Source organism: Pseudonaja textilis, chromosome 5 (genome assembly GCF_049901715.1).
Source record: "Pseudonaja textilis isolate UNSWEBS1 chromosome 5, rPseTex1.2, whole genome shotgun sequence".
Classification (NCBI taxonomy): Eukaryota; Metazoa; Chordata; class Lepidosauria; order Squamata; family Elapidae; genus Pseudonaja; species Pseudonaja textilis.
In genome coordinates, this window is record NC_141994.1 from 52,746,127 (window position 1) to 52,772,894 (window position 26,768).

The following is a 26,768-nucleotide window of genomic DNA, read 5'->3' on the forward strand; positions in this document are numbered from 1 at the left end:
ACCAAGTCTTCTATTTTCCTAAAAAGTTTATTTATTTTTTAAAAAGGGATCTGTTTTACTGACTTGCACACAGAAGTATAATATAGCGGTGGACAACCTGAGCTCTGAGGGAAGCATCTAATATTCAACCTTCTGATCAACCTTATTGCAAATCAGTGGCACCCTTCTATGGTAGGAATCACACAAAAATGTAGCTTAAGGCCTTAAAATAGAATTTTGTTTAACTAAAAGGAAGCCACCTGCTGCTGGGGACTGAAAATTGCTAACGTAAGAGGGAGAACTAGCAGTCTTTAACAAACAAAAGCAAATTACAGACGTTTGTTAAATATGTTGAACATCTCAATGCACTGGGTCTGGAAAATCATGTCAGCTTTTTTTTTTTTTTTGAAAAAAATGTTTATTTCCCTTAAATTTGATTTAAGATAAAAAAAATCCTCCATACTTGGAATAAGTTAGTGTCAATGGTATGTTGGTTTTGGAATAGGAGGGAATAAGAAATTAAAAATCAGAATTAAGATAAAGACACGTTGTCATATGGGTCTATCCTGTTCTTAAGTCATCTCATATTCCTTTGAACACCACATCTCTGAAGATAGTTTAATCAACACAGCAGGAATCTCAGAGATCAGTCAGCTCTGCCAGACTGACTCAATAATTGACAAAAGCTCCAGAGAAAAAAAGCCCCAGTTGATTAACATCTGCCTCCAATACTATATTTTATATGACTTTATACAATAGAAGGCTATTAAATGCCTTCTATGAGCACACAAAATGTCTGCCTAGGGCCTTAAAAATATCATTAGCAAAATATTATTAGCAAACAAGACTTTCCAACACGGGAAAATTGTTTTCTGTTTTGTTTCTGGGATGATTCGGGGCTTAAGGGGTTAAAAAACCCTTTTTGAAATCATTCATATAAAATTTAGTACACATTATCATTACATATATTTTCAACACACGAATATGCATTAAAAACTGGAACTGCTATGTTTCCCAAAAGGTCCTCTTACCCTGTGATGCCAGATGTTACGTAATCCTTCCCCAAATAGTTATAGCCATAACGAACAAGATCTTCACATACATCTTTAACTTTACTGCCACCGAATGCTGTTCCGTAATGAAATCTGCCATCTAGGACTCCAGCTTTTCCTGCCAGAAGTTCAATGAGCTTTCCTACCTGGGCAACACAGTGATAATGTCTCACCACAAGCAATCTGTGATAAGGAAGCGAAGTGTTGTTCTTAAGGTAAAACAGAAGAACGGAAGTGTTGAATTTAAGGTAGCTTAGCTCTTGGTGTATGTTTAGTCAATGCCAGAGAGAACATTTGGTCTGACCAAGGTGGTGCTGACAGACTAAGCTGTTCTACTTAACTAATTAATTCATCATCTTGTATTCTTTATTCTATTTCCACATAGTTTTATCCATTCTCCTTGGGCAATATAACTAAGAAAGTTTCTTTCCTAACTGAGCTTGCTACAAGTTTATGATGATGATGATGTACAAATAGCTATATTTCTTTATCATTTTAAGAAAAGGAGTATAGAATCAGTGAGCTAAAGCAAAATTATGAACTGGGGTTGATCAACCAAGACAGGCAACAAGAAACCAAAGTTTTATAAGCAACAAATTGAATTAGATAGAAGACAATTAACAAAGGCTATGTAATGCAGAGTCCAACACATTTATGTTTGATCATGCTGGCAGTAACTAAGAGAAGCACAGATTCATTTATACCAGATTCTTCACTAAAGCAGCTTCCCACTGTTTTATGAGGATATACACTACTGATAAATAATGAATAAAAAGGACCCAATAGATAAGCGTAAACCTGGAAAATATTCGGCAAGCCAATTTCTTTCAGCGTATAGGAAAGCAGAGGCTTTCAAGATACATAATGGACCGCATATTTGTTCTACCCAATGAAGAATTATGTAGAATTTGGGAATTGTCATTGCCAATAGACAAATCTATTAAAAAAAATAAAATCTTAGCATTAAAAAAATCCATTAAAATGAAATGCATATAAATGTATGCTGTTACATACCGTCATACGTGACGGGAAGCCATGGGGATTCATAATGATATCAGGACAGATTCCTGAATCACAAAATGGCATGTCTTCCTGAGGTACAATCAGTCCACAGACTCCTAGAACAGAGTGCATTTTTCAAAGTAAAGCAAAGAATTCATACTGTACATCAGATCAATAGCATATATTATGTTTTTATGTAGTCCAATTCCTATCCTGAATGAAAAATTACTGGACGAATGTTAAGTTTTATGTTGGAAAATAGTGTTAAAATATTTCCTACAAAAATACATGAAGTCTGCGTAACCTAGAGCAGTGATGGAACCTTTTTGTTGTGGTGTGCTGAAAGCACGTGCACGTGCGATAGTGCACATGTACCGGCACCCACAATGCAATGCACCTCCCCGCACATGTGTGCACAACCCCTGCCTGAACTGCACATGTGCACACCTCCCAGCTGATTTTCAGCCTGTTTGGAGGCTGAAACCGGAATTGATGAAACGGGCCTGTTTTTCGGCCTCCAAAGGCTGCAGAGGCTTCCTTTGAGCCCCTGGGAGAGTGAAAAAGGCCTCAAACGGGCTGAAAATCAGCTGGGATGCACGCACATACGCAATGCAGGTAAGTTTGGCTGGGGCTCACGTGCCTGCACAAATGGCTCTGTGTGCCACCTGTGGCACGTGTGCCATAGGTTCGCCATCACAGACTTAGAGAAAACAGTAGTCATAATGAGCTGACTAAGTCAACTGCCTTACTTTTGAAGGGAAAGAAGGATAGTATAGTGATCCTGGAGCTTGGTCAGAGCATAAACCAAAGAACTAAGCTCACAGGGAGTAGGGAGAATAGGTCGAAACAAGATTAAAAAAAATATTTAGTGGTTAGATTGATAGCCTGTCTTTTTTCCTCAAGGCAGCTTATATGGTTATTTTCCTTCATTTTTAACCTCCCAATAGAGACTATGACTGGCCTTTAAGACACCCAGTGAGCTTCCATGCTTAAGAGTGAACTTGGAACCAAGGCCATCCAGTTCTTCTCTAATACCTTAACCTGTCTATGCAATCTGCACAATTTAATTCATAAGTAGTGATTCACACTTTAGTTTGGTAAGATTGAATTGTCAAAATAGTTGGAACCCATATTTCAAAAGGAGCAACTGAGCTACCATGAGGTTTAATAAGTACAAATAGATAAATGGTTAGTGTATAAAAATGACTGGCCATGGAGAAAATGCATTTAGTCCATGATAGGAAACTGGCTATTTCCAGCAAACATACAAAGTATTATGCACACATACATGCACATACACATAGATACAGGGGATGTTTACCAAGATAATTGGTTCTTATGTACATCAAGTATTCAACACCTGCTTCACACACCCACTATTTATTTATTTTTAACACATAGATTGGTCAAGCTTTGGTCAAATCTACACGTTTCCCTCCTCTAGGAACTTGCTTGGTGTTATTATGCTGAAAGGGCACCTAGAAGGCAAAAATTAAATCTGGGCTAACTTAAAATTACTTCAGGCACTGAAACCCTTTTATATGCCAAGACGGTTCCCATAGCAGACATCCACTGTGTTGTTTGTTTTGTGTGAAAGTGAATGATAAAAGATCCATGAAATCGACACAGAAAGGCAGAACAGCAGAAAGAACAGAGGCCTCTCCATCATAGCAGCTTCTACCCTTTGCTGACTTGTATAACAATGGAATCGAGACGTCCAACTGCAGATCTAACACAGCTGTGCATTTCATTAGATGAAGAGCACTAGTGACACAAGTAAATAATTAACTTATTCTGGTCCGCTGACTGTGCTTATGAGACCAGTCATAGCTGACAGATTTTAATACAAGTTAAACACAAAGAAAGCATAATGAGATTAGACGTTAAAACAAAATATTTAGAAAGTCTTGCGGCAGAAAAGAAACCACTACTTTTACAAGACATCTTTAAAAGTTCCTATTTCCAGAATCAAGTTAAAATTCTTAATTCTAATCAAACTCTAAAAAGCTGATCCACTGAAACATAACAAAACATACATATTTATAAAGAATTGAGCAACGGCACTTCTGCTTATTTATCTCTAGAATGTTAACAATATTTTTGTTTCTAGAATGTTAACATTGTTTACTTCAATATTAAGTTAAAATGTTATTTTAAACTACTGGGTTTACATGTTACTTTATACTAAAGGCTTTCTAATACAGCAAAATAATACATCCTTTTCAAATTCTACAACAAAAGTCAAAGTTGCTGAGACACAAAAACTACTCTGTGCATGAGTGTTTAACGAATTATTCCACTACCTAAATCAATATACATACATACAGACCTTTGAATATGTACAAAAAATAGCTAAAGGAGACAAGTATTATATTTCAAAAACAAAGTTTTAGATTGCAACACTACCTTTCAGTGTTTTGGAAGTAAATTCTTTTCAAAACCAATGGCATGTAATTTAAGCACACATGCATACAATAAAAAATAAAATCAGGTTTATATGAAGGTACACCACATTTCTATTTCAATATAATGCTTGTTATAGACTAGAGTACCATATCAATAGATGTTATATATTTTGCCTGCCCCTGATTTCTGATGAAGGTACCTACTTTTTTCCAGGAGCACAGAATTAAGATCTATGTTTTGACAAATAAATCTTCATGTAACAAACTTTATGAATATTTGCCCCCATTCCAACTATTTCAACAAAGGAGTACTGATGAAAATCAGAACAGGTTATTTGACTATTAACACAAAATAGCAAAATTTGAAACACACTTTTAAATTAAGAATATTTTGACATTTTTTTATGAAGAGGGTTCTTCATTTGTCCTTTTTACTGCTCTCAAGGATAGATGATTTTGTGCAATTAAATAGTAACTCAAAGAGATTTGAAACATTATCCTGACCCCTAGGGAAAAGTTATTTAAATCAAGGACAATCATCAATCTTGGAACTTCTGAACTGACATTGGTGAATATGTGGCTAGGATAATTGCCTTATTAAACAATCCCCTATATTTAAATGTGCTGCTCTTCAGATCCAATACAGAAGAGATATTTTCAAAGGTGATGTAGCTTAAGGAAACCATCTTTTTCCTGGTCTGTAGACACACTATCATAAGAGATGGCATGAAGATGCCTTGATCTTGTCATACTCTGACAGCCTCTCCATTTTTCAAAGGTACACTTTACTGGAATTATGTAGTTCTTGGAAAAAAAGTAGTTCTTTTTAAAGAAAGGTACAGAAAAAATGACCCCACTCTTCAAAGTACCTTTTCCGTTCTTCATCAGAAAAGCTGCACATCATTACTCATGCAAAGTTGTTAATTCAGAGTCTGGTTTGGGATAGTGTATGTGAAGTTCTGGTTTTTCAAGCCTAAATATTCTGATGTTTTGCAAAAGGTTTGTAATTTTTCCCATGTGCAAAATCCAAAATTAGTTAATGTTTATAATGTTTCTTTTTTAGCTGTTAGAATCTGTACTACCCTGTAACCATGCAAAAAGGCAGCAAGAACAAACTGATACCCATGGAACTAAATAGTAGGGTACTTAAAATTCAGAAAGACAAATAATCCTATGACATTTAAACCCCGATTAAGCCCCACAGTATAAAGAATGTAGGCCAGGCCACAATTAAAAGATCAGAAGCCACAGCTGCAGTATTATCAGTTTCTACTGAAAAGATTAAAAATAGAACTTGCCATTAGGACAGTATCTTCTAGATATTTAGTGTAATTTTAAAACTTTATGTACCATCTTCAACAGAAGATCTTTTATTACATGGAATTTACACTGCATCTCACACTATTCTGTTCTTAAAATTCTGCAGCATGAGATCCTCAAATGCTTTTAACTTAATATGCAGAGATATTCATATATTTTAAAATATTTTAAAACATATTTCTTAGTAATTTATTAATTCCAATTAAGTTCATGATAATCTTAATAACTACTCTCCCTTTTTTACTTCCATTAATTTAGAGCAGTATAGAGGTATTTATGGAATCCAGTTTATTGCCATATTGAGTGGGGGAATGGTTTTCCAGGTAGTGGAAACTTTTTGCCAATATGGATAAATTCCCCTAACAGAAAACAATTTATATCCAATAGTGAATAATTTGCAGTTCTGTCATCTCATTGGGCAGATTTTAGATAAACAGAACAAAATTTAACCAATAAATACATAAGCAACTTGATTAGCCTCTTTATTAAAACCATTCCAAGTTAGAGGAGGTGCTAAAAGACAATACCTCTTATAGTTTGGTTTCCCATGAGCTGCTGAATGGTCTAAGGTGATAAATTTGCATAGTCTGAAGGACAAAAAGAACTGATTAACTGAAAATTTTACAATGCCCCTATAGAAGCAGTTAATAGATGGTAAAACAGTAGAGTTGTGTGTGTGTCTATATATCTATATCTATATATCTATGTATATCTATACATATCTATATCTATATCTCTCTATATATACACACACACATATATATCTATATCTATATCTATCTATCTATCTATCTATCTATCTATCTATCTATCTATCTATCTATACTTAATCATGAGCCCTCAGAAAAAAATGGTTTTAAAATTTAAGCAAAAGTAGGAGCTTTTTATCCTAAAATAAATTGTAGGAAGGGGAAAAGTAGGGGGGAGTGGGTAATTGCTGAAAAGGATCACAAGGTTACCTGTTTGCTTCTTTAGTCAAAATGCTCATCTGATGTTAGAATAATAAGTTAAATACCTTGTTAAAGAAAACATGACAAAAAGCTTGAAGGTTTTGGGTTGTTGTTTTTTTAAAGTGGACTTGCTTTAAACTGGCAAAGAGTAAATTAAAAAGAATGAATGATATTTGGTTACATATTAATTCAGTATGATTTTGTAAGGCCTTTATGAAATGTAACCCGATTCAAGATTTTGGAATGATCTTGGGTAGCCAAGAACCAAAACAGAATTGCATCTTTCTGTGAATGTAGTTAAAACTATTTGTTCATCATTTCTTCACTTGCATGCATTGTTAAACTGTAAAAGATGTAATTATGTCTACCAGTATAGAATAAAGTAAATCAGGGAAGATAAGGTTATCAGTAGCTTCTGTTAGGATTAGTACATGTTAACTGTAATGTCAGAGACCATATGGGTAATATAGTGTATATTGCATACTTATAGTCATGTCTTTCTAGCACCCAATTTCTTTTGAAAACAGGCTGCTAGCTTATAAAGATTGGTTTAATCCAACGTTGCTCTTTGTAGTATTTTATTTACGAAGAATAATTCCAATCATTTAAACAAGAAATCCACACATGTCACAAGGATAAAGGTCCATATTAGATTAAACCAAGAATTTATAGAGTAAGAGTGGCTAACCATTAAATGCCAGTCATTGGTAGTGGTGCCTTCTGATTTTGTTTATAGAAAACTGCATTTATTAGAACATTTATGATAATAATTAACTAGTATGATTTTTACTAGTTTGGATGAAGCTTGTTTTTATCTATTGCTTGATGCATGCTTCTAATGGCATTTGAAGTCTAGTCCTTTTCTTTTTTCCCAGGATGCATTCTTTATGCATTTATCTGGGAGAAACTTAGTAAAGCATCAATTTAAATGTAACTCATTTTGATGTTTGTAGGATTGTGTTAATTGGCTTGTTTTATTTAAACTGTTTTGGGAGTCTGTTGGTTGAAAAGGAACATTAAAAACATTCAATCAACTACTTTAGAGGTATTCAGAGGTGTCCAATTCTATGTCCAGACCAGGCCTTAATTTATAAATGTGCTTTTATATTATTCATTAATAGTAAGAGGTGATCAGTATTGCAAATAAAGTATATTCTGCACTAAAATAAACACATCATTTTGCAACAGAATGTTTTCATAAATATAATATCAATGAATGTAAAATCATTTCCTTGTTTCTAGAAGTATTTTTATTGGGGATACTCAAGAAAGGTTTAAGCCTTTATCTGGGCTCTTTGGCTATTAAAACAGGTTCTGTTTGCCATTCCTATCCTCATTGCTTAAATACAGTTCTTCCACTTGAAGAATACTGCTCAGTACTACTGTTTAGTTCTGTGATTTGCACGACCTTTGTCAGTAGTGTTAATCCTTTTTCACATGAGAGACTGAGACCGGTCTTTCAGAAAAGTGATAGATTGCTTTTTCACATCAAAGGACTCTAACTTTTCCCTTTCACTGGGATTCCTGGAGAAGGAAAAGCAAGTCTGGAAATATAGAGAGATGGAAGAAATATGAAAGCCTGAAATTATCTCTCAGTCTCGTCTGGAACTAAGAATGATTAAAATTTGGGTGATTTAAAAAAAATAAGTATGATTGTCTACCAAATTGTTCTCCTATGCCAATATTTTTCCAGAATGTGTTGGGTTGTTAACTTCTTTAAATATGCTGGCTGACATTACTGGAAATTGCAGTCCCAAATCATCTGACAAATCTGAGATCTATTGAGTTTTCCCAATCTTAATAATTTTAAGATGTGTGCTGGCTAGGGAATTCTGAAAGTTAAAATTGCCAAGGTTTAATAACAATGGTCAACAGATCTGAAAGGTGACAGCTTAGGAAAGGCCTTCTGCTTCTCCCAAATTATCTGGAAACACTAATGAAAATTTAAGTCAACCAAACCACTTATAAATCTGGACATTAATATTCACTAATATACATGTTACACTAAATCTTGTGAAATGTCAAAAATTGCATAAGTCTTAAATTCCAAAGTTTAGAACTTACACATTTTTAACTTATCCATTTTGACTTGCTCCAACTTTCTAACTGTAGGGAACATATTTCCCAAAGCACACTATCAACTGTAGTCAGAAATTTAGTTGCTGTTTTCTTTTAGAGGTACATTTCAACATGTGTCCAGTTCATGTATAGCACTTCCTGAATTGTGGAGATTACTATCAACACACAAAAACTAAAATTCAGCTGAAAAAGCACTGGAAGGAAGAAGTTAAAGAACCTCTACATCCTGATTGGAAAAAAAAAAAGATTAGTTATTTTCTGAGGACAACTGATTTAATTGGCAGGAATTTATATTTTGTTGACATTCTTTGTCAACAACTTTGACATATTCAAGTTGGAAGAACCTAAAAAAGTAAACTGAAGGGATGGGCTGTGGACATTTATTGCTCAAGAGCTATGAGTCATAAACCTAGCTATATCTTATTAATGCTATTTCCATGGTTCTATGATTAAAATATCCAAATACACAATTTCAATTGCACTGAAAATAATATGTGAAACATTGACGATCCTGGAAACCATATAAAACCCCAAATCCTTTTATGAAAAGCACTGAAGACTTCTCCACTTCTGGCTGCGCACATTTCATTGTATGTGAATGGTTCATTGTATATAAATATGTTAATGCACAAATCAAAGTTCATAAGGCACTTAGAGGATCATTGCTCAATCTGCCTTCAACTATATGCACCTACCTACCTGATATCTAAAAGCAATGAGGAATTTTTTTTTAAAAAAATCCAACCCTTGTTCAGTAGTGGTCTTTATAGGGAGTCCTTCACTTATGACAATTTATTTCTTACCAGTTAAAGTTAGAATGGTGGTGAAAAAAATAGACTTACAAATTGTGCCTAAAATTATGGTTATTGCATCACACCCCATAGTCACACAATCAAAATTCAGGCACTTGACAGCCTGCCAGCATTTACAAATTCCTCCACTTGCCCATCTCCCGCTATTTATGCCCCCTATTCCGATTTAATTATTAGTATTTTATTGCATTTTATCTTTCCAACTGCACTAAGCTACACTGAGAGATGTTGATTGACCCTAAATGTATATTGCTTCCAATGGAGCAATATACCAAAATATAGGGAAGTATTGAGTTGAGTTAATTTTTTCTCAATCCAATAATTCTTTAAGGCAGGGATATCAATATGATGATGTCTACTTTACAAGTCTCTGCTATTATATTGTGGAAACTATTATCTAAAATATTTGGGGAAAGGGATGAGTATATCTCGTTAAAGTAATCAAGTAACACTGTATCCATCTCAATTGAGTATGCATCAGCCATAAAAATTGAATAGAATAGTTCAGGCCAGTTGTGTATGGACAGTGAGTTCTTTCTACTTCAGAATTTTTCTACTTGCAAAAATAGCATTCAGTAGTTCTATAGATGATAGATAGATAGATAGATAGATAGATAGATAGATAGATAGATAGATAGACAGACAGACAGACAGACGGACAGACAGACAGACCTTAAAGAAGCGGGTATGGATTTTTTAAAAAAATGTCAGTGTTAGATCAGATAATCAGATAATTAAAAATTTGACCATTTTTCATATTTTTTCAAATGCACCTAATTAACTATTAGAATTACAGTTTTTGTTAGTGATTTCTCATGCCTCCGTCATGTATTACAGAATAGAGGAAAAAAACACAAGTATTTTTAATGACTGCATGTGAATTTATCCGCAGTATTACCCATTCATTTCAAAATATAGTAACTTGCATTGAATTGCATTTTTTTTCATGACAGCAGCAGCCATTCAGTTTTAAACTTCTAAAGCAGCAGAGGCAGCATTTATGCAACTGGATTTACTCTTTCCAGAGGCAGAAGATTAAAATTCTAGTTGAATCCAAATCAAGCACTCATAATAATTATATTATTTTATTTACTCTGCTCTGCTGTTATGCCAAGAACAACTGGAAATATGTTTTGATTAAATTGAAACCATTAAAACATAGTAAAATGTACCTTTTTGCCCATGACGACTGCTAAACTTGTCTCCAATTTCTGGGCGCCTAGTTTGTCTTAGCAATATTTTGATTAAAAAAGCATCTTCTGCATTGGAAGATATCATGACCTTTTCGATGTACGAATCTGTTGCACCTTTGTAACTAATGAACAGAAAATGTACATAGTTTAATTCAAGAAAAAAAGGCAGATGAGTTTAATTAATACTAGACATCTACAAAACAACAGTTTACAAATTTCAATTTCAAATGACACTTTTACTGCTTCATGCAAAGTTTCAATAGTGAAAGCAACTGCAAAACAGCTATAGGAACTCAGTAACAATAAGGAATAGTAAATGAAGAAAAGTTTCTTTGCCCATTTAGTTTAAGAATGAACAAAAAGAACCCATGAGGAACTTGAATGTTACAAAAGGCTGAAACAAGTTGAAATCCAGCTTCTTTATAATATATATAATGTGATATTACCAAGAAGACTAGACATTCAAACCCTTTTAGTAACTAGTATGCCTGACATGGCCAATTTCTATTTTCTTTTCCAGAACTAAGCATTTTCTATTGGCTCTTTGTTTTCTGTTGCTTTTTAAACATAAAATAAGGTAGCAAGTCATACATTACTGGCACATCTTTATACTGAGATTGTTGAGATACGCTGCTCCCTTCCAAAGGAGTTTGGGTCACCGTGGGCATTGATTTATTCACAAGCACTTGCTTGTTTTCTACTTTTTCACCTGTAAGTATATGAGGAAATAACATGTTTACTGCCTGTTTGAATTATCTTCATTATCTTCAAATGGTGAAAGCGGGGTGGGGGTGGGGGTGGCCCTCATCCAGGTGCCTTATTTATGCTCCTTGGAATCAACCAAGATCATGTCACCAAAATTTGGCAGCAAAGCACTGAAAAAATGAGGGTCTGATTCTCGAGAGGTTGCTAAACCATTCAGTATATTCCATGAATGTACATAATTAAACAACAACAACAAAGCTTTCCACCGAATCAGCTTACTATTATTCCTTAAGCTATGAGACAAAGGCTACAGATTTGCGATTGAGTTTGACAATAGCAAATGAACAAAACAGTAGTTCAAACTAATAATTCTTATAATAATAAAGAAAACAATATATACCTGGAGAGCAAATGCCATCAGCATCTAAAATTTCATGCCGCCAAATTGGTTTGCGTGTTCCCGCATCAAGCATGGGCCCCATTACTTTATCAAATGTTTGATTTGTGTAACGCTTGAGAGTACACTTAGCATTTTTGTATACAAGGCACCTTCCAAAGCCTCAAAGAGAACAAAAATATCAATCAAAACTACTGTTAGGGTTATCTAAAATGAGAATCAAGATATCAATTTATTAAATATACTGCACAAATCCATAGTACAGAAAAGAGTTGCTTGGATAGTTATTTATGAAACAATGCACTTAATATGGCTGCAATCCAATGGACCCTTTTCAAGCTATTCAATTATACTGATTTCATAATAATTGTAATCAGAAGTGAACCAAAATGTAGTTAGAAATGCAGTGGCTTATGACAATGAAATTCTATGTCATAATAGTAACTTTAAGGTGTCACAAGACATTTGTAATCTTTCATTAAAATTGTAACTTCAAAGGGGTCAAATCTTTGTTATAGCTACATTTCAAAAGAGCTAAAAACACAATTTGTTATAATAGGAGAATTAAATTACATGAATATTTCTGAAAGAACAACATTGGAGTTTTTAGAATAAAGCATCTAGATTTTAGAACAAACTATCATGTAATTTAACAGGTTTAAAGAACAATAAAATGTAGCTGATATCTAATTCCTAGATTTGTTTAAAAAGACCATAATTTAATTAAAGAATGATCTGGACTATTTTGTAAAAATATCAAACAAAAAAAATTAATTACCCATAATAATTTTTGGTTGCAAGATTCCAAAATAAAAACAAATAAAAGTGCTGCATTTCTTTCATTAGCCTTCACTGGCTTAATAATTCCTAAATTTGGAAGAATGCTTCTTCATAAAATTTACTCTCTGAAAGTGTTTTTTCAGTTGAAGTTATGCATAGTATATCTGTACCATTTGGCCGTACGACGTAATTCTGGAGAGTATTTGATTTCCCCCCTAATGTTACTAGTCTACCAGAAAGAAAACATTTTGCTTTAAATCATGTCTGCTATTGTTTTAAGCAAAAAAGAATAAATTAAGTGTGCAGACATTAATGCCAAAGATACATGTCCAGCAATACTACTAGTGCTGCCTGGCAACTGGCAAAAGGGCTCTTAAGGATGGGCGAGTGTAGTAGAATGTACTGCAATACGCAAGCAGTCTGACCACACAAAGTAAACTCAGGCACCCACAATATTATGCCTCAAGCAGAGGAACTGTGTTTTAAATATGATTGATGAGGCAACACTAAAAAGCGTAACATCCAGACAAGTTTGTTTGAAATGAATGCAAGGAATATCTTTGAAAAACACTGGATATGCTTTTCCTGAAAAAGATTTAATAGGCCCTGATTGGCATTGCAGCCTAATGATAAACCACAAAGATTTTCGCTTTCTTAAAAACAGGTAGCAAATTTATTATTAACCACATTTATTTGCTAGGCAATTTAACACGAATAAAACAATTTTTTTGGTCCAACTAATTTTTCCCCAAGTATCATCATAATTCCTGATGGTATTCAAGGAATGCAGTTAGTCGTCGACTTAGAACAGTTCATTTAGTTTGAAGCTACAACAGTACTGAAAAAAGCGACTTCTGGCCATTTTTCACACTTAGGACTGTTGTAGCCTCCCCATGGTCACATGATCAAAATACATATGCTTGGCAGCTGATTCGTATTGATCACGGCTGAAATGTCCTGGAGTTCATGTGACCCCCTTTTATGACCTTCTACGAGCAAAGTCAACGGGAAAGCCAGATCATTTAACGAACATGTTACTTCCCTGATTCACTTAACAACTGGGGCAAGAAAGATCATAAAATGGGGCAAAACTCACTTAGCCAACGGTTCACTTAGTGACAGAAATTTGTGCTCAATTGTGATTGTAAATGGGGGACTAACTGTATTCATCTCTACTGAAATATCTAGAGTTCAAGTGGTACTGGTTTTCATTATTAATGAAAAAGCAGTATTTTGTAAAGCACAATTAAGCCAAATGTAAATGTTTCAAAGTCAGATGGTTAAATTATTTCCATTACAATAGTATATTTGAAGTTGCCTTTAAGAAGCATTTTCAGCAATAATTTCTCATTCACTCTAATTCTTGAAAAATCATTATACTAGAGTTCAGTTGAGATGTAACTATAATCCATTATTATGTTAAAAACAGATTTTCAAACTCTACCCATAAAGTGAGCCCACAAAAATACAAGACAATCAGATTTTGAGCTACCTGCTTTTTCCATCACCCCAGTGTTCTTTTTTGTGATGCGGTATGTCAGCAAATGTGGTCTATTATTTCAAATATCACAAGTGTGGTTTATCAATTTACATATCGCACCAAATCATTTTAACATACTGTAGTGAACAAATACACCTAAAAATGAATCGTGGCTTGTCAATTTAAACATCAAAATTGTGATTATTTTTATTTATTCATAAATGTGAATTGCTTGTATTGAGCTGAAGCAAGAGAAATAACTATCCTATTAAATAGAGACTTCTTACCTCTGTCTAAAGAAGCCTTGTTTAAAACCAGAGCATCCTCAATGTCATAACCACTGTAACTCATCACAGCAACCGTGGCATTCTGTCCAGCCGGCAGTTTTTCAAACTCGATGAGTTCTATTGTTTTTGTCTTAACCATTGGTCTTTGTGGATATGCTAACAGATACATAAGGGTATCAATCCTGTTCCTCTGATTGTAGCCAATGGTACCTGCAATTATAAACAAAACAAAACATCTTAAGCAAGTTTGGTGAATGCTTGATTCTACCTGCTATTTACAACATTAGCTACAAAAATTTGGAAAAATCATCAGAAATAGAGCAAATATTTTATGCCATTTATTTCCTTGGTGTTCATTTTAGCAGAGCTAATTACGTGAGAATGTGCAATACCCAACTTTCTCCACACTTTTTACATGGAATGTAAATTGTTTTCAGTGTAGGCCTCAAGCACAGTTTTGCACCTCTACAAGTTTTATTTAATCAATCAATTCATCTTTGAATTATTCTAGAGTTAGATTGCAATTTCTATCATAGGTTTTTTTTTACTAGATGCTTTTGGGATCTGTAGTAATCTAGTTATAAATACAACTATTGCTTCAGTGTACCAGCCAAAATATAATGACTATAATATTGAGATTCTTTCTTACAGCCTTGAGCAGAAAATAATTCTTGAGGCTCCATAAATTGATAAACAAGAGGTATTAACTAAACAGGCAAATAATTTCTGTGTATCTGGAATATGATTAGTATTATCTCAGCCTCATTACTACCTATCTGATTACTCAGATAAGCTGCCCGGGACTTGTTGAAAGAAAAGTCTAATAAAAAAGTACTTAAGTGATCTTCTGACCTCTCAAAATACCATCTATAAATATGATTTTATTTGTATTTATACCTATTGTACACCTTCCAACATGTGCCATCAGACTTTCAGTTCATCTGGTACTCTCGCTGTTATTTAAGATCCACTGATCCGCCTAATTTTTGCTAAGCCCCAAGAAAGGCATTTCTCAAGCAATGGAAGTATTCAAATAATCAGAATGGGGCAATGCTGAGTAACAAGTCCTTTCTTCTCGGCAGGGAGCCAAAAGACTATCTCAATAATCCCAAATTCTTGACAGCCCAGGAAGTGACTAAATGGACTTGAACATGTATCTCCCAGAGGACAATACAAAGACTGTTAGTGGCAGCGGGTGAGGAGGGACAGGCAGAGACAACCATAAGGGAGGACTGACACTTTTAAAGAACAAAAGTGTGTTGTGATGAATCACTGTCCAGACAGATTCAAAATAGCCAACTCATAAGTTAACAGCACCAAATGTAAACCGTACAGATATGTCTGAAGTTAATTTTTAGCCGATCTAGGATTATACAAATTGATCTTTCCATAGTCACTATGTCTATATCTGTATTTTTTTTTACACTGGAGTTTTGGATTGTAACTTCTTTTACCATAGCCAGCTGGTGTTCATAGGAACTGCAGTCCCACACATCTACAGGGCACTGAAGGGAAGATGTTCAGAAGGGAAAAACAGTCTAGCCACTATTAGCAAATATACAGCACACAACTAGATGTTTAAAGTGTGTATGTTTTTTTTTTAAATAGTCTATTACATCTCAGCTTTAGGACTGTACTTTTATCTCCTTGCTCATTCCTCAGGTGCTTGCAGTAGCACACAGAAACAAAGGCTTTAACAATAATTACTAAAGATATTCAGCAGCTTTTGTATTCCCATCGTCAGCAGCAACGTCAGAGGATTGTATCCAAGGAGCTAAATGTGCAAGACCCTGGGTCAAAGCAGCTGAATACACCAACCTCAGAAAACACAGACAATGAATTGCAAATGACACTGAAAACAAAATGAGAAAAAAAGACCTTCACACAGAAAAGTACAAAAGAACTCTACAGATTCTGAATTGGCTTTCTGTACACACTGATCCTGCTTAACTGTGTGTGGTAACTAACCAAACCTTCTGAGGCTAATAGTCCTAAAATAGATTCTCCTGGAAAAAGAAAGCATGACAAAGAAACAGGATGCAATTAAAAGAAAGGGATGGTGTGTAAAATATTTTTAAGATGCTTCTAATGTGCTGAAGGGAAAGAAAATGTATTATATAGAAGTTTTGCCTATGTAAAAAATATTATCTAAGATACTTTTATTCCCCCTCCCCCCCTTCAACAGAGAAGCAGCATTATTTGGCTATCTATTATAGTCCCTGAATTTATATGACCACCAGGAATGACACCCTAACTGAATTTCACAGATAATGTTTTAAGCAAATTGTAATGACAGCTTAGGTCCACTGAGAAAAGCCTCACTGAAATAAATGGATGGCGGTGAGAAGGTTCTCTGCCATCAGTTGCAATTGCTGCAGGTGTTATTTAAGGACCGGTGAAATGTCTTCATAAAGCATTTATTTCGGGAGATGGAGAACAAGCCAGGTTAAAGCTACATGGCAACATGTAATTTGCAAATAACAAATTGTACGGGATAATTTGCTTGCCCTGGTGAAGAACTGGAAATCCATGTTTTACACAAATGTGTAACGTATAAATAAATGTTGTGCAAAATATTTGAGCCACACAAGATCAAACAAGTAAAGTATTGGTCATCCAATTCTGAGACTGCAGCATTCCCACAAAGCCTTGTGTACAGAAGACCCATGCCCAGCTAATGTTTCTGCTGGCGATGTGAAGCAGTTATGTGCCCACATGTGCACAGAGACAAAAGACTCATGGGAAAACATTTCAAAGCCCTGCATGACCATTCCAGGGGGGTGTCCTCAAAACTTCAAAAGGAGATGCTTTGTTTTTGGCAAAATGGTTTACAAAGCCCCAATTCAAATGCTTTACAGTGTCTTAATGTAAATTAACAGGTATATGTCCATATTAGTTGTAATGTATATGGGCCGTAGGGGCCAGCAATATATAGATTTGTGCAAGTGACCCTCTCTTATGCTTATTTAAAAGTGGCAAGGAGCAAGGAAATCATTGCTGAATTGAAACAAAATGAAGTAAAACAATCAAAACCATCAAAATAGATGACGTTATTTGTGTGTTCACTTATACATTTTATACATACACATATATACACACAGTTTTCCCCACTATTTTTTAGTCCAATCTATTAATATAGATTAATAAATACATATTAGGAAAAGTTTGAACCACTGAAGAAATTATAATATATATATTTGTAGAAAGTACAACAGAGCTATGTGAATTTATTTCTTAGTCCTGAATTCTGGAATCCAGTTTTAATAATAAAGCTTAATAATCTCTGTTAAGAAATAATAGTTGATGAATTGGGGATTTCCTGTTTTTTTAAAAGGGAGTTATAACTACATTGCCCTAAAAATAATATTGATAATTTAATGCTGATAAATATAAACAGCACGTCACAAAATATCTTTCATCCATTTTTTTATCTTAGTCTCTGAGTACATTTCTAATTTTGTTTTTTAAATAGGAAAGCATATAGAAAGTTGTGCCAAAAATTATGGATAAAAGGAGAAGGCACACGTTTTCAAATCAGGGTATCAGAAAATATTTAACAAAGCTGAGGGAAACTGCATCTGGGATGAATGAAATAACTATTCTGATCTGAAGGCACAGAAGTCTTACCCATAGCTTGCTTTCCCATAGCACACTGGTAAGTGTTTCTTGGAGACTGGTTATGATGGGGATATGGAATGAGACCAGCACAGACTCCAAGAAGAGTAAAAGGTTCAATCTCCAAGTGTGTTGTCTCTCTAATAAAAGGAAAAAATATATAGCTAGTTAAAATCACATGGTTACATACTGAAAAGCTGGACCTGTAAAGTAAGAATGCCCCTATGGCTTTCTAGAAGTAGGTGAAAACCGAGCTGTTCTGAAAGACCGTTGGAGATTAATCAGATCCAATGGTACCGTACTAAACAAACAATGAGTTCATCAATTGTAGTACCAAATGAAGAAATAAGATTTTGGATTTTACTGTTTTAATTAATTATGTTACCAAGTCACATAAATGTTCTTGAAAACAAATGTTAATAAAGAAAAGAAACTTCTTTTTATATGACATCTGTGCATACAAAATTTCATCTTTTTTATTATTAGAATATATTCCCAAGAGTATTAAATGTCTTCTTGCTCCAATTTCAGTGTTACAATACAAAAATTAGGTTTTAATGATGCCAGAATACTTACTTATTGATTGTATGTTCATAGAGTGCAATGTTGCAATCATTTTCCTCATTCACATCCAAATATTCAACAAGGCTTTCATGTAAAAAGTCTTCAAAGTTCCTGAATATAAAATATTTTTCTAGAACAATGTATATGGTCACATAATTCCATATGCAAATGTGCATAAAAGATAACCAACACATTCTAATACAAAGTGAAAACAGGATTTTTATATAAATGAATTTGCACACAGATTTCTACCTTAAATAGAGTCCAGAATAAATGACCCATTTAACTAAAGACTCTTGACTTGCAGTAGAGCAGGCCTGTTAAACTGGTGGCCTGTGGGCTGGATGCATCTCACACACAGGCCACGCCCACCCCGGCTCTGCAAACATGATACGTCACAATATGTCATGTGACACTATTGAGTTTGACACCCATGAGGTAGAGAATTGACTGTTCTGGAGATGCTAAGGACTGAACCAGATTTGGTTTCCTCAAGGTTATATGCCTTACTCATTTAGCCAGGTGCTTCCTTCTTAAACTTTTGTGGTGCCAATGAGTACATTTGAAATGGGCACCCTTACCACACTAATGGAATAGTGGGTATGGTGATCATAAGGCACCCATATACTGAATGGCAAACAAAGTATTGGATTGCAACTACCCACCATGTAATTTCTTACAGCGAAGAGATGGAGAAGGATGAGAAACTGTTCATTACAGAAAATAGCCCCTTTGTATTGAAAAATGATCTCAGAACACAACTGCATCATCTAACCACTATAATTTTTTACTTCAAAGAATGAAATGTTTGGTGCCATCAACCTATTAGCTAGCACACACAGCTGCACTAGCTAATGAGCAGAATAGCCTATACAAAAAGCCTGTCAATCAAACCCACGTTTTTGCTAACAAAGAGCTTGATTAGCTTGATGTGTGAACCAACCCCTCCTGAAAACCCCTTTAGTCTAATCTACCTGCTGGCTAACACGGAGCTGCATTAGCCAATACATACATGGCCTGATTGAAAACCCCACCAGCTCAGTCTATATATTGGCTAACATGACGTGCTGTTAGCTTTTTTTTTTGGGGGGGGGGGGGGGGAACTTGCCACCCCAACCCTCCCAAACTGAAGCAAACACAAGGCATGTTCTCCGGGTTGGGACAAAATAACCAGGCACCTCTTTGTTTTCTCTACTTCAGATTACTAGCTCTGTGCAGAGATCCAATGCAGTTGAAAACACTGCAAATGCTTACATCAGCCCTGCTTCTCATTTATTTAATTATTTTTAATTAATGACATATAAAAATAATTTGGTGGGGAGGAAAATTTACTGGTTTCAACTAATATCAATTCATGAGTCAGTTTGGAGGCCCAGACACTGAACAGTAGCTTGTTGATGAAGAGTATAGAAGTATCTATGCTTAAATACTGGATTGCAAACATAGGAAATACTGTTTATTCTTATTTTTATGAACAGATGGATCCTGATAAAGAAACCAGAATAATTTGCTGAGTTGTTTACCTATAACCTTGTGCAAGTTCTTCCATATGCTTTTCTGTTACAGCAGGTTTTTGCTTCTTCACAATAATATAGGGTCTAGATCATAAGAAAGTTAAAACGTTATGTATTTTATTAGATCTGCATGTACTTTCCATTGCCCCTACAAAGATATTCCCAATATAAAACAGGAAATATCACACAGGAATTATATTCATCTGTATGGTGCTTCATATTGGGCTATAAAGTTTGAAAGGTAGATGAACTTAGAAGGCTGTACCTGCAACTCAGTTATTGGCATTTATTTTCGGTTACAGAGATCACCAGGAGACATCACTGGTGATCAATGTACCTAAAAACACAATTCAGGACAAACTACACAACTGTGTAAAAGTAGAAAAATTGCCCTTCTAACCCACTAATGTGTGTATGTAAGTCATGAGAATATGACACAATGTAACATCTGTATTATTCTGTATTAATGTGCTCTAACAATTTAACAGCAGGTGGACTATATATACCATTCTGACAATGTTTTGTGCTTCTTTACTAATATATATGGCTAGCATATACTGTATATGGCTAGGGAGTGCATAATACGTCTCCATTTAGCCTTTTTATCAATGACTGCAAATTTTTTAACATTAAGTAGAAAAATTATATATTTTAAAGAGGGAATGGCTATAACCCATTTTACTGTCACTTATTTCTACATTTAATAAATTAACTTTATAAGTTTTAAAAGTATAAATTAAATGTGAGTGGATGTCTCTTGAAGGAAAGAGTAGTGTTTTTTTAAAAAAGGAAATGACATAATGTAGAGCACTCTATGGGACGTAGTTCAGAACAGAGCACATGGAAGCCAATTATTTTATATCCCTACCAGTTCTAATTTGGGGAACCACATCTTTCAGTATTAATGAAGCTTGTCTCATTTCTTAGCAGAGCTATTGGTTTGTCTTCGTATAAGAGACTCTGTGTTTTATGCTGATTCCAAACAAACTTGAAAGAAAAAATGCCTATTCAAAATTGGTTCCAGAAAACCCAGAACTGAACTCCCACTGTGATTTACCTACTGATAAGCCCCTCATGAACTCAGGTTCAAGTGTTTGAACTTCCTCAACAGGGGGCAATTTCTAATTTCAGATTACAACTTGATTTAATCGATATGCTAAGCTATTGATTAAAATGCTAACTGAATGATATATTCAGTTAATTCATACCAATTTGCTGCTTGGTGGAAACACATTTATTTAGCTTACATGATAACAATATTAAACCTATCATGCCATGGAACCAAAATAAATTCTGCAATTTTCAAAGCTAAAAAATAGCTTGGAAAAAATAAATTATTGCATTATTTTTTAAAGTTGATTTTTTAATCATTTCTGATTTTTAAAAAATTAAAATTAATGCTTTAAATCAGCAACCTAACCTTTCAAAAGCCTTTTTATCATAAACATATAAGCAAAGTTACAAAGAATGGCATGCCCAGTTAGACATCAAGAGTTGTTACTATTTGCATATAATTTCCAGTATGATCTAATTTCCAGTATAACCACAACATTCCAGTTCAAGAAATCAGTTTAAGAGCTAATTCCTGCTTTCAAGGTTGAAATGGAGATCTCAATAACTACAAAAGGATTAAAGAATAAAATCACAGAAACATTGCAAAATTAAATAACACTAATCATACAACATGACGGATATTTTTAACTGCTGACATGTGCATCCCTTGAGTTCCAATTTATATGACAGGCTTGTTGGTGAAGTGCCAACTGCTTGCCAATCAACTTGTGGAGTGCACGTGTGTCTAAAACTTTTTTTTATGAGTGAACTGAACAACTTATTTGGAGTGGAATATTCTGGCGCCATGGTCTGGGAAAAGCATATTCAAAATTCTTACCTACATAATCTTCCACCATCACTAGAAATATAGACACATCTGTCTGCAAGATTTGTGGAGATTGAAACAAATTCATTGATATAGCCTGCTCTACGCATTAGTCGGAATGTATAGACCAGTTTCTGATGATCTCGAATGACACCAAGGATGTTACCTGTTCAAGCAAACAATTAAACGATTCTGTAAATGTTACCATCATTTCAATGGATAAAGCCAAATGTTGGCTCTCTATGGAATAACAATCCAAATTGTCATCAGCATAGTTATGAAATATTTGATCAATTTCTATTCTGTCCTGGGATATAAACATGCAACAATTAATAGCAAAGTCAATGCATTTTTCAAGAAATTATAGTAGGTAATTCCACTGGATTTCTGCTATAATTTGGATTTGGATCAGTCATTCCTAAAAATGAAACGGTAGCAACATTTAAAGTACTGAAATAAAGTGATGCAAACCTAAAAAAAGAACAATTTTCTTGTTCCAACAAAAGCAATTTTATTATCCTTTTGTTGATATCATTATTACTTATGGTCTCTCTTAAAAGTTAAAAATTATGTTTCCTGGTAAAATCTTGCTGGGTTGGAACTCTCATAATTATAGGAGAGAAAAAGCTTTATTTTACCCTTCTATTATTTCTACACATTTTCCCTCAATTGGCATTTTCCAGATATGAGGGATAGTAACTTTTAACATTCCCAATCATGTATGTATATTTTTCTAAAAACAATTTCACACTGTATCAAATGCATTTTAAACATTTATTGAATATTACCTGGGAACATTTTGCATACGAAACAGCAGTATTGGGAACAATGCACAACAATTGTGCAGAGACAGATTTTACTATCTCACATCTTGCTCCTGGTTTCTCAACAGGCTTATGGGATTATTTCCTGTCATAACTGCATTTAGGTACTTTTAAAATGTGGAAGTTGGGTTTCTAAACCATTGTCTTATGTCTTAATTAACATAAAAGCTTTACAATCATCACCATTGTATGAAAATCATATCTCTATAATGAAATACTGTATATTACAGATTTATAAAAATTGGCTTCCCCAATCAACACTTACATGTAACTTTAAATGTTGCATTTATGCCATGATGAATCATCAAAAAAAAAAATGCAAGAAGTATTCTATTTGGCACATATGCATTCTACAGTTCTCAAACTTTGCATAATGCAGTGTACTCACAAGATGCACCATGGGATATTTTAAATTCTCAAGGGAAACAGTGATATTCAACATTGGTCAGACACCACAAGAACTACTAGCTTGGAACAGTTCAGTTTTGGCTTAGCAGTGTTGTGAAAAAATTACTGAGATTCTAACTGAAATGACAAAGTTTGGGAACCTTTAACTGCACTGTTAACATATACAATCACACATTAAAAAATCTCATTTTCCAAAAAATTACCTGATCAAGTCTTGATTATTATGAGAAGGACACCATTTATACCAATGTTTAAACTTCTAGTATCCTGTTTCACTTGGATTAAAAGCAGTAACATACCATTAAGGAAAACAAGAAACACGTTTGGATATGAAAGTTCCTCTCCACACAGAAGGTTTACATCTTCCACTCCAAGGTTACCAGCTAATTTAATAATAGGGCCATCTTCCATGTCAGTAGTAATGTGAGTCATCAATGCTAGGTTTTTAACCAAGCCACAGGCCTGACGAAAACAGAAATCAATTAAAAAATTAAAAAATTAAATCATATAACTAAAATACTAAGAGATAAATTTAACAAACAAATATGTTATCATGTATCAGATATATTAGTATGTGATTTTGTGCAGTATATAATGCCAATATTTATGTATGCAATTTTAAGATGAGAATAGGCAAAGGCAGTACATCTGTATAACAACCTATAAATTATAACATAATATGACAAGGGGAAGTACATTAACCCAATGGAACTTACCTCTCCTTCAGGAGTATCTGATGGACACAGCATTCCCCACTGAGATGGCTGCAGAGATCGGGGCCCACTCACTTTCCTGGTCTTTTCAAACTGAGAAGAAATCCTTGTCATCATCCCCAAAGCAGAGATATAGGACAAGCGTGACAAAACTTGAGTCACACCCTGTCGATCCATCTTGAATCTCTTCAGTGACCAATTCCCCTAAAGATAAAGAACCGTGTAAAACTGGTCAACGCTTAAAACAACCTTTTACATTTCTAAACAGTATCAGTTTGGAAAATATGGTAAAACAGCTCCAGATATTCATCTATCAGGAAAATCTAGGGAACCTATTTGTATAAATGATAATAATCATGCTGTCATTCATGTGTTGAATTTCAACATGCCAAGATTTTTCTGCAGTTTTTGATCAATTGTTTGTTACAGGGAAATTTCTCAATTGCTTAAAGTCCATTTCAATTTGTATTTGGCATTTTGATACAAGTACTAAGGTGAAGAGATACATAAGCAAGACATCTCTCTGTTGGTAAACAACTGGAATGGTTGGAACAGCCCAATACATTATTTATTTATTTTAGGATGCATTATAATAATACATTTCCTGGACAGGATCCAGATTTAAATCACAGAATCGTAAAGTTGGAAAGGGTCTTTTAAAACCATTGAATCCAGTCCCCTACTTAGTGCAAGAATCCAAATTAAAACATTAACAATACACTTCCCTTTTCTTGATAACTGGTACCATGGTTAAACTGTATTTAACTTCAGAAACATTTAAAAAAAAATGTCAACTCAACTTAAAACTATAATATTAAGTCCAGTACACTGTTATGAAGAACAGTTATTGCAATAATACAAGAACACACCAAATAAAGCAAAGTAGTTAAAGAAAGACAGACTTTTTTTTTAAAGTGTTATAACGTAAATTAAGAAGTTTGAAAACAGACACTAATCACAAATCTTTTCTGATAGCAGAAAGATAATAATCTAGATGCTAAGTTGTTCTGTTTGGAGTGAACATTTTACAATTATGTTGCCACACCTAAAAAGATCCTTTTTACTTAAATCAAGAAATTAACTGGATCTGGTTCTTTGCTCACATTCTCAAGAAGGACATCCAACAAAATAGAGATAATGCTTTAAACACCTCCATCAACTGACAGAAATATACTGTACTGATAAAGGACAATATTTGTAGCTCAGGGCTGAAATGATGGGTCCTTGGTGCTTTCTTGCAAACATTTCATTACTCAAACTAGGTAACAGCATCGGTGATGATATTACCTAGTTTGTATAATGAAATGTCTACAGGAAAACAACCAAGCTTAGAGAGCACCAAGGGCCCTTCATATACTGTACTTTCCAGATGATAGAAAACAAAAATGGATGAACTGTAAAATAACTTACACATATAACACAGCAAGTTACTAACAATTCTTCTCTAAACAAATCCAAGGAAAATTTTGAATTAAAATTGGAAAAAGAAGCACTATGCGATATGACAACCTGTAATTTGCACTTAATCCTATCACTTGGTTCATGGTATCTCAAGGCTGTCCATCCAAATGAAACACTTACGGTCGAGATGGCATTCACCATACCGTTGGTGATTTGATCTTGCCGCATGTGCTTAACTACATCAAACTGGGCCGCTCTTTGCTTGGGAATTACTTGGTCAGCAATTTTCTTCAACTCAGAGTTGAATTTTTTGAACAAGTCTTCAAATAGAAGGGACAGAAGCTGCAACAAAATTTAAAATAATTAATTTACAATCCAGGAAATGTTAAAATAGAGCGATGTTGCTATAATATTGTTTATCCAATATTCAGGAAAGGAGAAAACAGAGGGTCCTTCCAACTCTGTGGAGTTTTAATTATTCCATATCTAATAAATTCCTTCCAACTCATTTTACTTTTTTAAATTTGATTTTCACTTTTTTAGTTTGTTCACTAGTTTGCCCATTCACATGCAGTGATTTTTCTACTGATACTTTTTGGGGGGTGGGGGTGTATTTTTATTTAAAGCTATCTAACATGTTTCCCAGCAAGGTAGCCAGAGATTAAACACTGCTTTTCATTCTCAGCTTCTTTTCTTGTCTCTAGAAAATAGCTCCATTTCAAACTTTATTTTTTACAATTCTAATTGTCAGGAAGACTAAAATACAGTAGCTAGTGCATGCCAAAAATGCAAGTTCCCAGTATACAATACATTGCTAAGAATCAAACAAGCTAAGTATTTAAACAGTCCCTGTTAAGACATTCTGGAATCTATTGCATAATGTAATTCCTGCAGGGAATGAGTCTGTTTTAAAACTGTCTCCATTTTCTTAGAAGTATTAGCAGAACTCTGCTCCTTTTGGCAAAAGGCCAAGCATCTACTTTGCTTTCCAAATTAACATTTACACTGATTATATTCATCATGTTTCCATCATTGTATACCTAATAGTTTATTATAGAAAACACTAGCTGATAAAGTTTCTTTTGGTTCAAAATCTAGATCATTTTGAACACACAGTAATAGGAATGCTTTACTATTAATGGTGCATATTCTAGATTTTATAAACTACACTCTAAAGTATAACTTTAAAGAAACAACTGTTGCAAGCTGTTATTACTTTGAGTTTCTCATAATTTCCAAGTCTGGATATCACAATATAAATTACAATAAACTATAAGTGATTATTTATAATCGTAATGGCATCATACAATATATTAGCAGAACGAATCTTTTCATGTTTTATAGTGAATTCAGTCACTTAAGTGGCAGTAATATCCAGGATTTCAGACAGAACTATTTCCCAGTCCTAC

General features: G+C 34.1%; 1 protein-coding gene across 4 annotated transcripts in view; it reads right to left on the bottom strand.

The window, feature by feature from the left end:
• The window catches only part of POLR3B (RNA polymerase III subunit B), a 63,601-nt gene that overhangs the window by 16,478 nt on the left and 20,355 nt on the right, over positions 1–26,768 (bottom strand). For 3 of the 4 annotated variants that reach the window (XM_087934877.1, XM_026695215.2, XM_087934878.1), the window contains exons 13-25: positions 25,540–25,701; positions 23,962–24,162; positions 23,545–23,707; positions 22,026–22,179; positions 20,144–20,218; positions 18,633–18,731; positions 18,069–18,196; positions 14,442–14,651; positions 11,898–12,056; positions 11,384–11,501; positions 10,772–10,914; positions 2,046–2,149; positions 1,011–1,177 (exon numbers count right to left, since the gene is read on the bottom strand). In XM_087934877.1, coding sequence (XP_087791003.1) covers positions 1,011–1,177; positions 2,046–2,149; positions 10,772–10,914; positions 11,384–11,501; positions 11,898–12,056; positions 14,442–14,651; positions 18,069–18,196; positions 18,633–18,731; positions 20,144–20,218; positions 22,026–22,179; positions 23,545–23,707; positions 23,962–24,162; positions 25,540–25,701 — 1,883 coding nt within the window. Of the gene's footprint in view, positions 1–1,010; positions 1,215–2,045; positions 2,150–10,771; positions 10,915–11,383; positions 11,502–11,897; positions 12,057–14,441; positions 14,652–18,068; positions 18,197–18,632; positions 18,732–20,143; positions 20,219–22,025; positions 22,180–23,544; positions 23,708–23,961; positions 24,163–25,539; positions 25,702–26,768 lie in introns of all 4 variants that reach the window. The other variant, XR_015743904.1, reaches the window with a different exon arrangement.